General features: G+C 39.4%; 1 protein-coding gene across 6 annotated transcripts in view; it reads right to left on the reverse strand.

The window, feature by feature from the left end:
- The window catches only part of DSCAM (DS cell adhesion molecule), a 396,804-nt gene that overhangs the window by 113,321 nt on the left and 270,446 nt on the right, over window positions 1-13,037 (reverse strand). For 5 of the 6 annotated variants that reach the window (XM_060770299.2, XM_060770298.2, XM_060770300.2 and 2 more), the window contains exons 12-13: window positions 6,235-6,431; window positions 2,763-2,859 (exon numbers count right to left, since the gene is read on the reverse strand). In XM_060770299.2, coding sequence (XP_060626282.2) covers window positions 2,763-2,859; window positions 6,235-6,431 — 294 coding nt within the window. Of the gene's footprint in view, window positions 1-2,762; window positions 2,860-6,234; window positions 6,432-13,037 lie in introns of those variants that run through there. The other variant, XM_060770303.2, reaches the window with a different exon arrangement.

Below are 13,037 nucleotides of genomic sequence, written 5' to 3' on the forward strand. Positions count from 1 at the left end.
GAAAAGGGTGGAGGTTCCAGGCCTCAGAAATGTATGTTTCAGTAAAAATGTCTACAATGCAATTAATGTTCCTAATGTCTCAAAAGGTAATCCACACCATTTTATACATGTGTGACCTTTGTGTTTAGAATAATAAAAATGTGTGTTTGTAGAGCTAGAGGTAGAAAGTGTAAAAGAGAAGAGATTCTGAGCAATACCTAGTGTAATGCACTAAATATAGAATTAGTAGAAGTCTTTAATTAGTAGTTATTCCAATGTGATGACTAACCAGAATAAAATACTATGAGTGTGCGCATACGGTATAGACTAATATAGCTACATGCTTCTGGGACAACAGCTATTGTTACAACCTTTACAGTACTACTGGAAATCTGCCCAGTTTGTTGAGCTCCTGGGTGCATCTTTATGGTAACTAGGAGCTAGCAAAAATCTGCAGCTAAAGAAAACTGGGGGGTGGGGTGGGAGGAAGGTTGTTTGTGAGTCCTGAGTGGAGCTGGCATCTTATATGTATGCTCCAAGGCATACAAGCATGTGAGCAAGTGTGTGCTGTGCAGAGCCAGCACAGCCCGGTGGCTGATTTCTGCCTCAGCTCAGCATTTGACAGGACATCACCTCAGCTCCTGCAGAACCTGCTGATCCCTTGCCTGACTGTGGCTCTTCTCTCCACCACAGAAATAAGGCAAGGAGCTCCTGGCCTGAGGATAAAGTGGCTGCTGAAATTCAAAATGCAAACAATATATACTGCAGCAGTAGCCAGGAGCATTTGAAATATTTCATTTCTAAATATAATACAGGTGCACTACTTCATTTGCAGCAAGAAAATCAAATCAAATGATTTTGGATTATTTCACCTTGTTTAAGCTGCTGCAAGACCAAGGCTTACTGGACTAAGGTTAACCGCATATCATACATGTTTACTCAAATGTCCATTGAATTGAGTGGCACTTACTTCCAAGTAATTGTACACAGAATTACAGCCTCAGATGTACTGAAATGAACAATGTTTCTTCCCAATTATTCCAGACTGCATTCTTAGTCATTAAGAAGAAAAACTAATCCAATCATTGGAGTAGTCATGCAGAAGTTATGGGAAAGCACTTGCTCATAATCACATTGATATGACTCTGAACCTATGTACTGAGCATGTTGCATGATGCTAGTCTGGTATGATTACTGCAATGGTAAGCAAACATTGCATTTATAAGGGATGGCATATTGACTAAATGTGACATCACTTAAGACTTAGGCTGTGTCTACAAACTAAAGTAAAGTGGGCTTACTGCTCAAGTGCAGTGAGTATTCTAGATGATATATAGCTGGATTCACACAGAAGTGGAGCAGAAGTGCTGCACCCAGCCATTTATGTGGGTCAAGAAGATGCGAGAGTTTACCTCTTGGAGTTTTGGAGGTGTCCACAGCTACAGTGGACTGGATCCAGCTCAATTCACTTTCCATCTACTGCTGCATCATCATCAATGAACAGCTCCCCAGCAGAGGTTTGTGGGTAATATTGCTCTTGGTAATGTCACACTTGGATGTCCAGTCAAATGGTAAGAAATGTAATAGTTCCCTCAAACCCCTGTTTGGGAGCTGCTTGTGGCTGGTGATGCAGTGGTAGGCCATGTGAATGGCCAAAGGCCACCAAGGATATACCTAGGCTTCATCAGAGTGGTTCTGAGATGCATTTAACCTGATCATTCAGGTAAATGTAGACACAGCCATCATCTAAAAAGACTATGAAGATTGTGGGTGGATCTACACTGTAGAATTAATGCAGCTTGCCAAAACTTTAACTGCAATGAGTCAATGCTATGAAATTATAGACATTCCAGTTTTACGAAGTCTTTAGCCTTCTCTGCCAAAAAGTGCTACTGCCAACTACAACTCCCATGATTTCACAGCATTGAGACATAGCAGATGAAATGATGTCAAACTGCATTAATTCTATAGTGGAAATGCACCCTATTTTACATCTCCCTGCTGCTTTCAGATACGAACTTGGCTATAAGCTATAATGTTGCCAAGTTCTGCACAGCAGCGATTAAAATCCAGTAGTCAATGACGAATAGCACCAGCTAGCACAAGTCAAGATTTCATACTAGCAGAAAATTGGGATTATAGTCTTTTAATTTTAGTAATGAATGTTGCTACCTCCTCTGTCTGACTGGACTTCCCTTCCCGGTGCTACATGAGCACCCTAATCCCTTCCCTTCAGAGTCCTTCCTCTAAAATCCATTAATTTTGATATACTCTTGTCTTGATGTTCTGGAAATGAAGTACTGGTGTTGGGGTTTTAGAGTTTTAGAGTTTTAAAGTACGGAAGTTTTAAAGTTTTAAATATCTCAATCGTTAGACCTGATGTGTTTGTGCGGGACTGTGTCCCTCTTCTCATGAGCTGGTCATTGAACGTAATAAAGTGAACTTGAACTTGAACTTGAAATGCACCCTAAGTCTAAGCTTTCTTAGACTTATGCTATCAACGTAATGTTCTCTGTTAGTCTGTAAAGCATAACAAGTTGCCTTTGCATGCTGGTATTTCAGGCTAACACAGTTATGTCTTTGAATCATACCCATATAAGTATTTATGTTTTATTAGATCCTGCAATAACTAGAGTAAGAAACTCTGAAAAAGTTCTAGTTTCTGACAGCTAAAGCTATGTTTATTTAGGGACTAGGAACTCCACAACAAATTTCAGAGCATGTCATACACTTACTGTACTAAAATAGCCGTGTTTTTCCCCCTTATGTTGTCCTCTTCCTACCTTGCACAGTGAGCTGAATTATTCCACGGTCCTCTCCATATGAATTTATGGCATGGCAGGAGAAGAAACCAGAGTCTTCTCGTACAGTTGGCAAAATCTACATTGCAGATTGAAAAAAGAAAATATATTCAACAGGAAACATGGAAGTAAATACTTATTTTCAAACAGAATGAATTTTAAAATGTGATCCAACATAGAGATATAATTTTGCAACTCATAATGAACACACTGCAAGGCTGAAAATACATGGACCAAACCAAATCAGCAGGGCTAGAGGAGAGTATTGGACTAGCACTGATGAAGATTTTGAAGGGGAAGATAGAATTTACGCAAGGTGGCTTATTGATTTCTCTCCCTATAGTGTTAGAATACTTGATTTCCTCTTTAACAATGTTTTACTTTCTAAATCCTGATCACCGTTTTATTTTCATTTAGTTCTTTTCATACATAAAGAAGAATATTGTAAAATGTTGACAAGATATGGGAGTAGAAATGAATTGGCCCTTCAAATGTTGCTGGATTGCAAATCCCAGAATTCCTCACCATTGACTATGATAGCTAGGACTGTAGGTCTTGCAGAACAACATCTGGAGCATCACTTAGAGAACGTTTTCAGGAGCTTGGGAGCAATGAGTTCAGGATTTAATAAAATCATCTCCCTGAGCTGAAAATGTTTTTGAATGGGAAATGATTTTGAAATGAAATTGGGTCATGAATGTGTACCAAAGCAAGAGCAACTAATTAAAGAGGTCTAAGGGTCTAAGCGGGAAATTCTTGAGCCACCAATGTCTGATGATGGCCATTCCATGTAGCCATGTGTCTGCTAATACCAGAAGCCTTTGAGCCAAAGTGGAAGAACTGAAGAGATTTAAGGCAAAGCATAGATATAATGGATATCACAAAAACCTGGTGGAATGGAGAGAACTGTTGGGATATAATCATCTTTGTACATGAACTTTATAGGAACAATAAGAAAGGAGATATTGGGGGCAGCTCTCCTCTGTACATTAGAGGGTGTCCTGTATTCCATATGTTAGAAAGTCAGGGTGCATCTACACAGTAGAATGAATGCAATTTGATACCATTTTAACTATCATGGCTCAATGCTATGGCATCGTGGGAGTCATAGTTTTGGAAGTTCTTTAGCCTTCTCTTCTAAATAGTGCTGATGCCTCACCAAATTAAAAATCCCAGGATTCCATTGCATTAAGCAATGGCAGTTAGTGGTATCAAACTGCACTAATACCACAGAATCACAGGAAAATTATAAAGATTATCTGTACCTTTAAAGGTTTTATGGATGAATTATCAGTACTGTTTGTCATGCCTGTAAGAACCAACCAATACATGCTCTAATTCTAATTTCTACACAACTGTTAAGAGTACAAACATCCTGTCCAGTTTTCACCCTGACAATACTATAACAATGCCAGGTATCTGATATAAGTAATGAGATGGCCAGGTTTGCTGATGACAATAATTATTTAGGATGTTGAGAACCAAAATTGATTGTGAAATGTGCAAACTGGTTCTCTCTAAAACCGGATCATTGCAAGCAATCATAAAGTGAGGCAAAACCTGAAACTTCATATATATAATGATGAGATCTCAATTGGCAGCAATTGACTAAGAAAGGGATCCTGGTGATGTTATGGATAACTCACTAAAATTCTGACCCATTCAACAAACACAATCAGAAAGGGAATTGACGCTAAAATCTCTGGTATCTGACTTACTACCTATATTCAATTCAAGGGTGAGACTCCATCTGTAATCTTGTGTACAGTTCTGACCAACATATCAAAAAAAAAGGGGGGGGGGTATCGTGGAAGTCTACAAGTTACAGAAAAGACCATAATGATAAAATTAAAAGGTTAGTATTTTGAAACTGTTAACTTTGGCATAAAGCATTTAAGGTGAGGGACAAAAAACTTGATTAACACTGAGACTTTTCAATACAATAAATATATTAACTCTTTTTATTCAAGGTGGCATTCTGTAATACTACCGCCCCAACAATTACTGTTTGCTAATGCCATGTAAAAATAATATCAATATGTGCATCTTTTGTGTTTCAATTCTCCCACACATCCCACCCACCAAAGTTGGCATATAAATACCTGCCAATTGTAGTCACGCTAATAAGAACATAAGAAGAGCCAACCTTTATCAAATCCAAAGCTTATCTATATCTAGTCCAAAGTAGCCAACTACATGCCTAGGGGAAACCTACAAGCATAACATGAGCACAATGGCACTCTTCATCTCATACTCTCTGACAACTGATATATAAGGACATACTGTTTCTGATACAGAAGATGTGATGTAACTTTGGCTCCATTATTCTCTATGAATCTATTTAACTCCCTTTAAAATCTACTCCCTTTTGAAGTTACGTTAACCACAATTACATCTACTGGCAGTATATAGAGTACTTCTCTTTATCTGTACTAAAATCTTTTGTTATTTGGAGTCAATGCATTGAATCTCAAATTCTAGTAGTATGGGAGAGGAAGAAAAACTTTCTGTTTACTTTCATCTACCTTGAATAATTTCATACATTTCTAATTTCATTGGTGAAAATGTCTTTCAGACGTGGTGAATAAAATTCCATGAAATATGCCAAGTGGGATCATGCCACAGATGTTTTTGAGGGCAGATATTTTGTCTTTATTTTCTAACTGTGCCTAGAATATACTTTGCACACCCCTTTTGCTTCAGCAGCAGCAGGTCCTCCCTCTGCTGGCAGTGTACTTATTTCTTGACTCCTTGTTTATGCAATTATTATTAGACCATATCATGTCCTGTTCCTTTATAAAAGAGGTTCAAATCTGCAGCTCTCCAGATGTTGGTATACTCTAATTCCCATCGGTTTCAACCAGCATAGCCAATAGCCATGAAAAATCAGAAGTGTAATCTAAAATATATGGAAAGTCACAGCTCTTCTTTACACAACCCCTGTGTCACATTAAAAGAGAGAGAGGCCCTGGCAGTGCAATGGGTTAAACGCTTGTGTCAGGAGAACTGCTGACTGACAGGTCAGTGGTTCAAATCTGGGTGGGGAGTGGGTTGAGCTCCCTTGTCAGCTTCAACTCCCCATGGGGGGACATGAGAGAAGCCTCCCACAAAGATGGTAAAACATCAAACATCTGGGTATCACCTGGGCAATGTCCTTGCAAATAGCCAATTCTCTCACACCAGAAGTGACTTGCAGTTTCTCAAGTCACTCCTGACATGAAAAGAAAAATTAAAAGATATATATATATATATATATATATATATATATATATATATATTTGATAGAAAATATCTGGAATATCTTCAGATGATCTCAATGAATACAACCTTTTGAACTCAGGTGAGACATTGCAGATCTTTGTTAGCAAAGGTATAGTCCAAGCATTTTAGTTTTTCTACTGAAACTAAACCATTGCTCAAGATTAACAAACATATACCAGGTATCACATATCACCTGTAGAGTTGAGATGACTTCATCACCCACTTCTTTCGTGGAAACAAGGTAACGAGACATTTCTGGGTTGATTATTCTGTCTTCTTTCTCCCAGCGGACTATGATGGGTTTTTCTCCATGAGCTGTGCAACTCATCTCTTTCTTTTGACCCTGTGTTGCCAAAGTGGTGTTTGGATAGGAGGTTATCATCGCAGGAACTAAAAGTAAAATAAAGTAATTCAAATTAATAACTCAGTACAAATATAAGATGAAGAGGAGGCTCCACCAAACAACCATACATACACCTACCAATTTCCTTTACTGGAATCAAATCCATTCTACATGTTTACAAATAGCCATTGAAAAAGTTAACAGAATCACATAGTATAGGAAAGCACTATGCTCTTTTTCCTTCAAGGAAAACAAGCATTTAGAAAGCATGTGGATAAGCCTTTCTAAAATGAATTACATTAATTGCTATTTTGAAATGTTAATGGTTAGTGGCATGACCTTTTCAGATGTCAGAGCTATTGATGCTTGCATATGACAATATGTCACCATACAGTTCTTCTCACTAGAAAGGTTTCTGAACCATAGCAAACTGATTTTCCAGCTAGCAAACTGTATGCTCTGGCTTCCACTTCAAGAAGTAGATCTCATTTGGATATCATGGGGGGAAAACCTTGGAAAAGATGCATACTAACATACTGCTGGGAACAATTTCGAATATCCATATTCTCTACACCAGAGCTTTCCCAACATTTCATGCTGGTGGCACACTTTTAGACATGTATCAGTTCACAACACAGTAATTCAGTTTTACTAGCAAGCCAATGGTTAAACCAACCCCTTATAAGAGATATGGACACATGCATAAATTGTAACAGTGAAATGTATGGAGACATAACCTATCTCATGAAAACCTTTCATACATATATATATATACATGATTTACTGCTTATTTCATGTAGATTTATGTTCTAGTTATGTTTGCACAATACACATACACACTGCAGCCAACACACTAATGTGCCACAACACACAATTTGGAAAGTTCTGCTTTACACAATCAGGGATCCTAATTTTGTGGACAACTGTAATCACATTCACCTGAACATGGTTGAAGTTCCTCAACAAACCTTCCCCACCAAAATGAAGAGATTAAAGTTAGACGGGTTTGGCTAGCACACATGCCCCCATTGTTGTGCTTCATTTGCAATTTTGAATATCTAAAGATGAACTGGTGAATCTGTGAACTGGTGAATCTTAAACCTTACACAACACCATGGAATTAATAAGGACCTACCATTTACCCTCCCCCCACAATAAAACCAATTTCTGCCAGCTTCTAATAGTTAAATAACAAATTTGCTTTGATTGTACATATCACCCAAACATGTGTTTTCAAGCTAGAACTGGTCTTATGTGCTGCTTTGCTTTAATAAGAATGACAATATCTCAAAAGCTTGGCAGCTCTGTTGGCGCCTTGTGATATGATTGAATATGTCAGGGTAAAGACTGTGAACATTTAGAGTTCATATCTTATTCACTTAGAAGCAGTTTCAGGTCATATTATAGGAAAAGGAGGTGATTTATTTTATGTGACAACTATGAATTTTAATCAAAAGGCATATTCAAAATAAAGTCTAGATGATTTTTTTGCATGAATTCTCCATAGGCAAGTATTTTCCTTTGCTGTGGTTTTCTTTCTCATGAGAACTCTTTTCATGTTTGTACATTACAAGCTGCTCTCTTCAAACACACATATGAGACCTGCAGCTGCTTAGATTTCTCATTCTGTCTCTAGTCTGACAGAGTTCTGAAGTAATGAGATTTGATCCCTCATGGTCATGTGTACACAATTTTCCATTTTGCCTAAGTGGGTCTCCAAATAGCCAACAGAAAGCAATTGGATCAAGAGGAGGCAAACCACAGTGTCCCCTGCAGAGATTTTACTGTAAATGCTTCTGCAAAATATCAAGAAATGGTGCCAGTTCAGAACATTCTTAGCAAGATATGAATTAGGCTAGCAATCAATAACTACTAATGATGCACTATTATTTTATTATTTTTATGACCACAGAGAGGATAACTTTTTCACTCATTCACTGGGAGAGATCACTGTTAAGCACAAGTTAGCCTGATGGTTAAATTCTATGTACATGAAAGTCCTTATGTTCTAAGCCAGGCATATTCATTTTTAACTTCCTGGCCTACTAAAAACTTTTTAAAATGTCATATAACCCAGTAGAATATGCCTATAGAATTCAGCACCATGGGCAGTTCCTGGGTTCTTCACTTTCCTGAGATTAAACCTTGCTCACAAAGCAGAAGTTGACTTCTGTAAGAATTAAACGTATTTGTCCCATTCTTATCTTTTTGTTGAAACTCAGACACAGCTCTACACTAGAGCACCCACTCCCTGCTCTACTTTAAAGAGAGAAAAAATGTGCATATTAGGGATAAGGCTAACAAAAACCATTCTTGGAGATTCTATTATTTCCCTTTGTGTAACTATTTAAGAGCATAATGAATTCTCCACTGTGCCACAGTTGTAACTGACATGATCACATCATTGTTGATTGCTAATCAGAAAACTTTTATTTGTAACTTTTTAGGGAAGAGAAAGATCATGGGGGAATTTTCCACCCATTAGATCACAGAAATGTGAACTTATATATTTCCTATCCTCAATCAATAAACTGTTCCTCATGACACTTGGCAAAATAGCTAATCTATTCCTGAAGTGGAGAAGACCTCTTTGATCAAAGGAGTAAATCTTTTCTCCACTGATTCAGGATCTACCTGCAGACTGAATATTCACCCAGAGATGCATGATAAGTCTGAGGTTTCAGTACCTGTATTCAATAATACCCATAGACTATAGAATATTGGATATAAGAGCTACTGCAGTATCTACCTTAGGTTCCAGTCTGAAAAGACTACTAGATGTTCTCTTCAGATATGTAAACAAATACAGATAGTCTCTGAGTTACACATATCCAACTTACAAATGGCTCATAGTTACGAATTGGGGCAAGACAACAGAAAGTGAGAGAAATCTGCCACTAAGAACGGAAATTCACTCCTGAAAGAGCTATCATGGGAAAACTGTGTTTACACTGGAGCTTTATTATCAATCCTTGTTTCAACAACAAGCCATTTTTTTTTCAAAATCCAATTATCACAGGGATAGAAAGTGAGGCGAAATCTTCTGAACAGGGGCACAGACAGCAAAACAAACACTGCAGAGGTGTTAACCCTTCTCTATGCTATCCAAAGCTAAATAATATATATTTTTGGTTGGAGTTACACTTATAGAATGCACCTGTTTTGACTTACAAACAAATTCAACTAAAGAACAAACCTGCAGAACCTATCTTGTTCTTAACCTGGGGACTGTAATGTCATGGAATGTAACAAAGCTGAAGTAATCATAATAACTAATGGTATTATGATGCTAACTTTACAATCTCAGAACATCTCTGAAGTGCAACTAAGTTTATTTCAATAGTACCTACTGTGTATACATTATGTGCATGTGTATAAAGTACTCCATGTACATTTTCCTTCCCAAGCCCCATGCAGCTGGGGCAGGGAAGCCTTTTGCTACCCATGCTGAAGTGAGGCCAGCCATTAGGAAAATAGTTCAGTCAGAACTATTTCTGGGGGTGTGGGTGCCTTAAGAAGCAGCCCACCCCACTGAGCTCAGTTTGAGCTCATCATTGGTCCACCCTCCATTAATAGTATAATATCAGACAAGATCAGACATGTTCAGGGTGGTATGCTAATAGGCTAAGTAGGAATTTCACTCTCTATGTTCCAGGTTTTTTTTCATCGACCCTATACTATTTACAAGGGCTAATTTAAATAGGCTTTCCCATGGAAAGCAGCCATTGTTTTACAATTGCTTTACACCTAAGGCACCCCTTTGTGGTGTAGGCCAGGAACAGAAACCCTCACCTGTGTTTATGTAACCACCGGGTGATGGCGAATGAAAATGGCCTTGGAATAGGGAGAGTTCTTGCCTCGTAAAATCCTTTGGATTTGGGGCAGAATTCTTCGCATGTTTTCCTGAGGGGTTGCCCTGGAAACATTAAAGTTTACTATATTTGGGGACCCAGGGGCTTTGCCCATCTTAGCCGAGGGATAGGTCATGGAGGGCCATTACCTTAGCTTAAATCCACACCAGGTTTATTCCTTTTAGTTACATGTTGCATGGTGCATAAAGTTAATTCATAAATAAAAGTTGTTCAGACCCTGGTTTGATAAGGAATGCATAAATGCCAAAAAAAATCACTTTCTTCCATCTACCAGGCTTTCTAGTCTAATAATTCAGCAATAGTGGCACAAGAGCTTCCCCATCAAAAGAGATGCTATAAGCTTCTGCTGGTTCAGAGAAGACTTGAAAAACAATTGGGTACAGCTCATACAAGCTGTTCAAACTAAAGACCCAGCTACCTTCTGGCACATTTTATCATGTACAGCTAATTATGTCTGCTCCCACCCCACCCCTCATGGAAAGCCATATCCCCCCAGGGTCCTGGGAAACATATTTTTGGGACATATATAAGGATCACTATTTATTTATTTATTTATTTATTTATTTATTTATTTAGAGGTTTTCTATACCGGCCTTCTCAACCTCGACGAGGGGCTCAGGTCGGTTTACCACACATATAAAGTACAATCATATAAAAGAACCACAGGTATTAAAATAGTACAACACAGTACAATAAAAACATCACTCTGGTGGGAATGCCCATTCCACCCTAGATTCAGAAAATCTCCCAACATGGCCTTCTGTGACTCTGACAGAGCTCAAAAGCCCTGTCAACCAATTACAAGAGAAGGCCCCAGGAGAAGATCTCATTCTATTGGAGAGAGCTTGACAGGGGGAGTGTGTCCTTGTTGGTTCTCTTGGACATCTCAGCGGCTTTCGATACTATTGACCATGTTATCCTTCTGGCTCGACTCTTGGGGATGGGTCTCGGGGGCACTGCACTCCAGTGGTTCTGTTCCTTCCTTGAGCGCCGTACCCAGTCAGTGAAGCTGGGGTACACCTGCTCAGACCCCTGGCCATTGACCTGTGTGGTCTTGCAAGGTTCCATTCTTTCCCCCATGCTATTCAATATCTACATGAAACTGCTGGGTGAGATAATCTGGAGTTTTGGAGTTCAGTGCCATCTCTACGTGGATGACACTCAACTCTATTACTCTTTTCCACCAGATTCCAAGGAAGTCCCTTGGGTTCTGGACTAGTGCCTGACGACTGTGATGGGCTGGATGAAGGCTAACAAGCTGAAGCTTAATCCTGACAAAACAGAGATCCTCCTGGCCAGTCGTGGGACTGATCAGGGCATAGGGTGTCTACCTGTGCTTGATGGGGTCGCACTCCCTCTGAGGACACAGGTCTGCAGTTTGGGGGTCCTTCTGGACTCCGCTTTGACACTTGATGCTCAGGTCTCAGCGGTGGCTGGGAGGGCCTTTGCACAGTTAAAGCTTGTGTGCCAGCTGCGCCCGTACCTCATGAAATCTGATCTGGCCATGGTGGTGTATGCCCTAGTCATCTCTAGGTTGGATTACTGCAATGCACTCTACCTAGGGTTGCCCTTGAAGAGGGCCTGGAAACTACAGTTGGCCCAGAGATCTGCAGCCAGATTACTCACAGACGCTGATTACAGAGAGCGGTCAACCCTCCTGTTTAAATACTCCACTGGCTTCCAATAAGTTTCCGGTCCCAATTCAAAGTGCAGATCATCACCTATAAAGCCCTAAAAGGTTCGGGACCTGCTTATCTTCACGATCACATCTTCCCCTATGAACCAGTGCGTACCTTGAGATCTTCTGGGGAGGCACTGCTTTGACTAAGCAGCTCACCAGTAACTTTCTTGTCCCTACTTGAAGTTCCGCACTTTATACCAGTCCACATTTTACACTGGCATACGTCCTACCTCAACATGTGCTTGACAGTATTTCCTGCCCAGTTTACTGTATTGTTGCACTTTCCTGCACTCCTGTAAAAATGTATTGCACTCATTGATTCTGTACCTCAGCTATGTTTCTTTCAGCCATTTTGTTTTTATATTGCTTTCAATTGCGTTATTATTTGTTTTATCTAATGTTTTAATTGGTTAAAGTGTTTTACATGTGTGTTTTAATTGTAATCTTGGGCGTATCCCTTGTAAGCCGCCCCGAGTCCCCTAGGGGAGATGGTTGGTGGGGTATAAAAATAAAGATATTATTTTTATAAAAGACCTAAGCTAAGTATAGATGGAAATAAAATTGAGCAGATCCCATGTTTCAAATATCTGGGGGTAGTCTTCCACTCTTCTGGCAGCAGAAAAGTATATGGAGTGTGAGAATATAAAAAGCTGAGAATGCAAAAAGGAGTTCGTCTGCCATACTAAAATACCTGGAGTCAAAAGAGGGATACTTTATACCCGTGGGACTCAAACTTTTTGAAGCCAAGTCAATGGCCCAAATCCTTTATGCTTCCCAGATTGGTCCCTTTTCTGACTTCATCCCACTAGAGACTGTTCAATCCAAATTCTTAAGATTGACCCTCCAGGTACCAACGTGTGTCTCCAATGCCACCCTATGACTGGAGACTGGCTCCTTGAGTGTTGAGACTAGGGTGTGGGTGGTAATATTGAATTACTGGCTTAAACTGTCCCTCTCTCCTCTGGGCCCTGTACCTCTTATCATGAAGGACAACTTTCAATCCAGTTGACAGTGGGATATAGTAGAGCACCAAACAAATCTATCTAGTGCCCCATCCTTTATCACTAATGAAGACAGTAGGGGTCCTACCTCCCCTATGG

This window comes from Anolis sagrei, chromosome 3, assembly GCF_037176765.1.
Source record: "Anolis sagrei isolate rAnoSag1 chromosome 3, rAnoSag1.mat, whole genome shotgun sequence".
NCBI lineage: Eukaryota > Metazoa > Chordata > Lepidosauria > Squamata > Dactyloidae > Anolis > Anolis sagrei.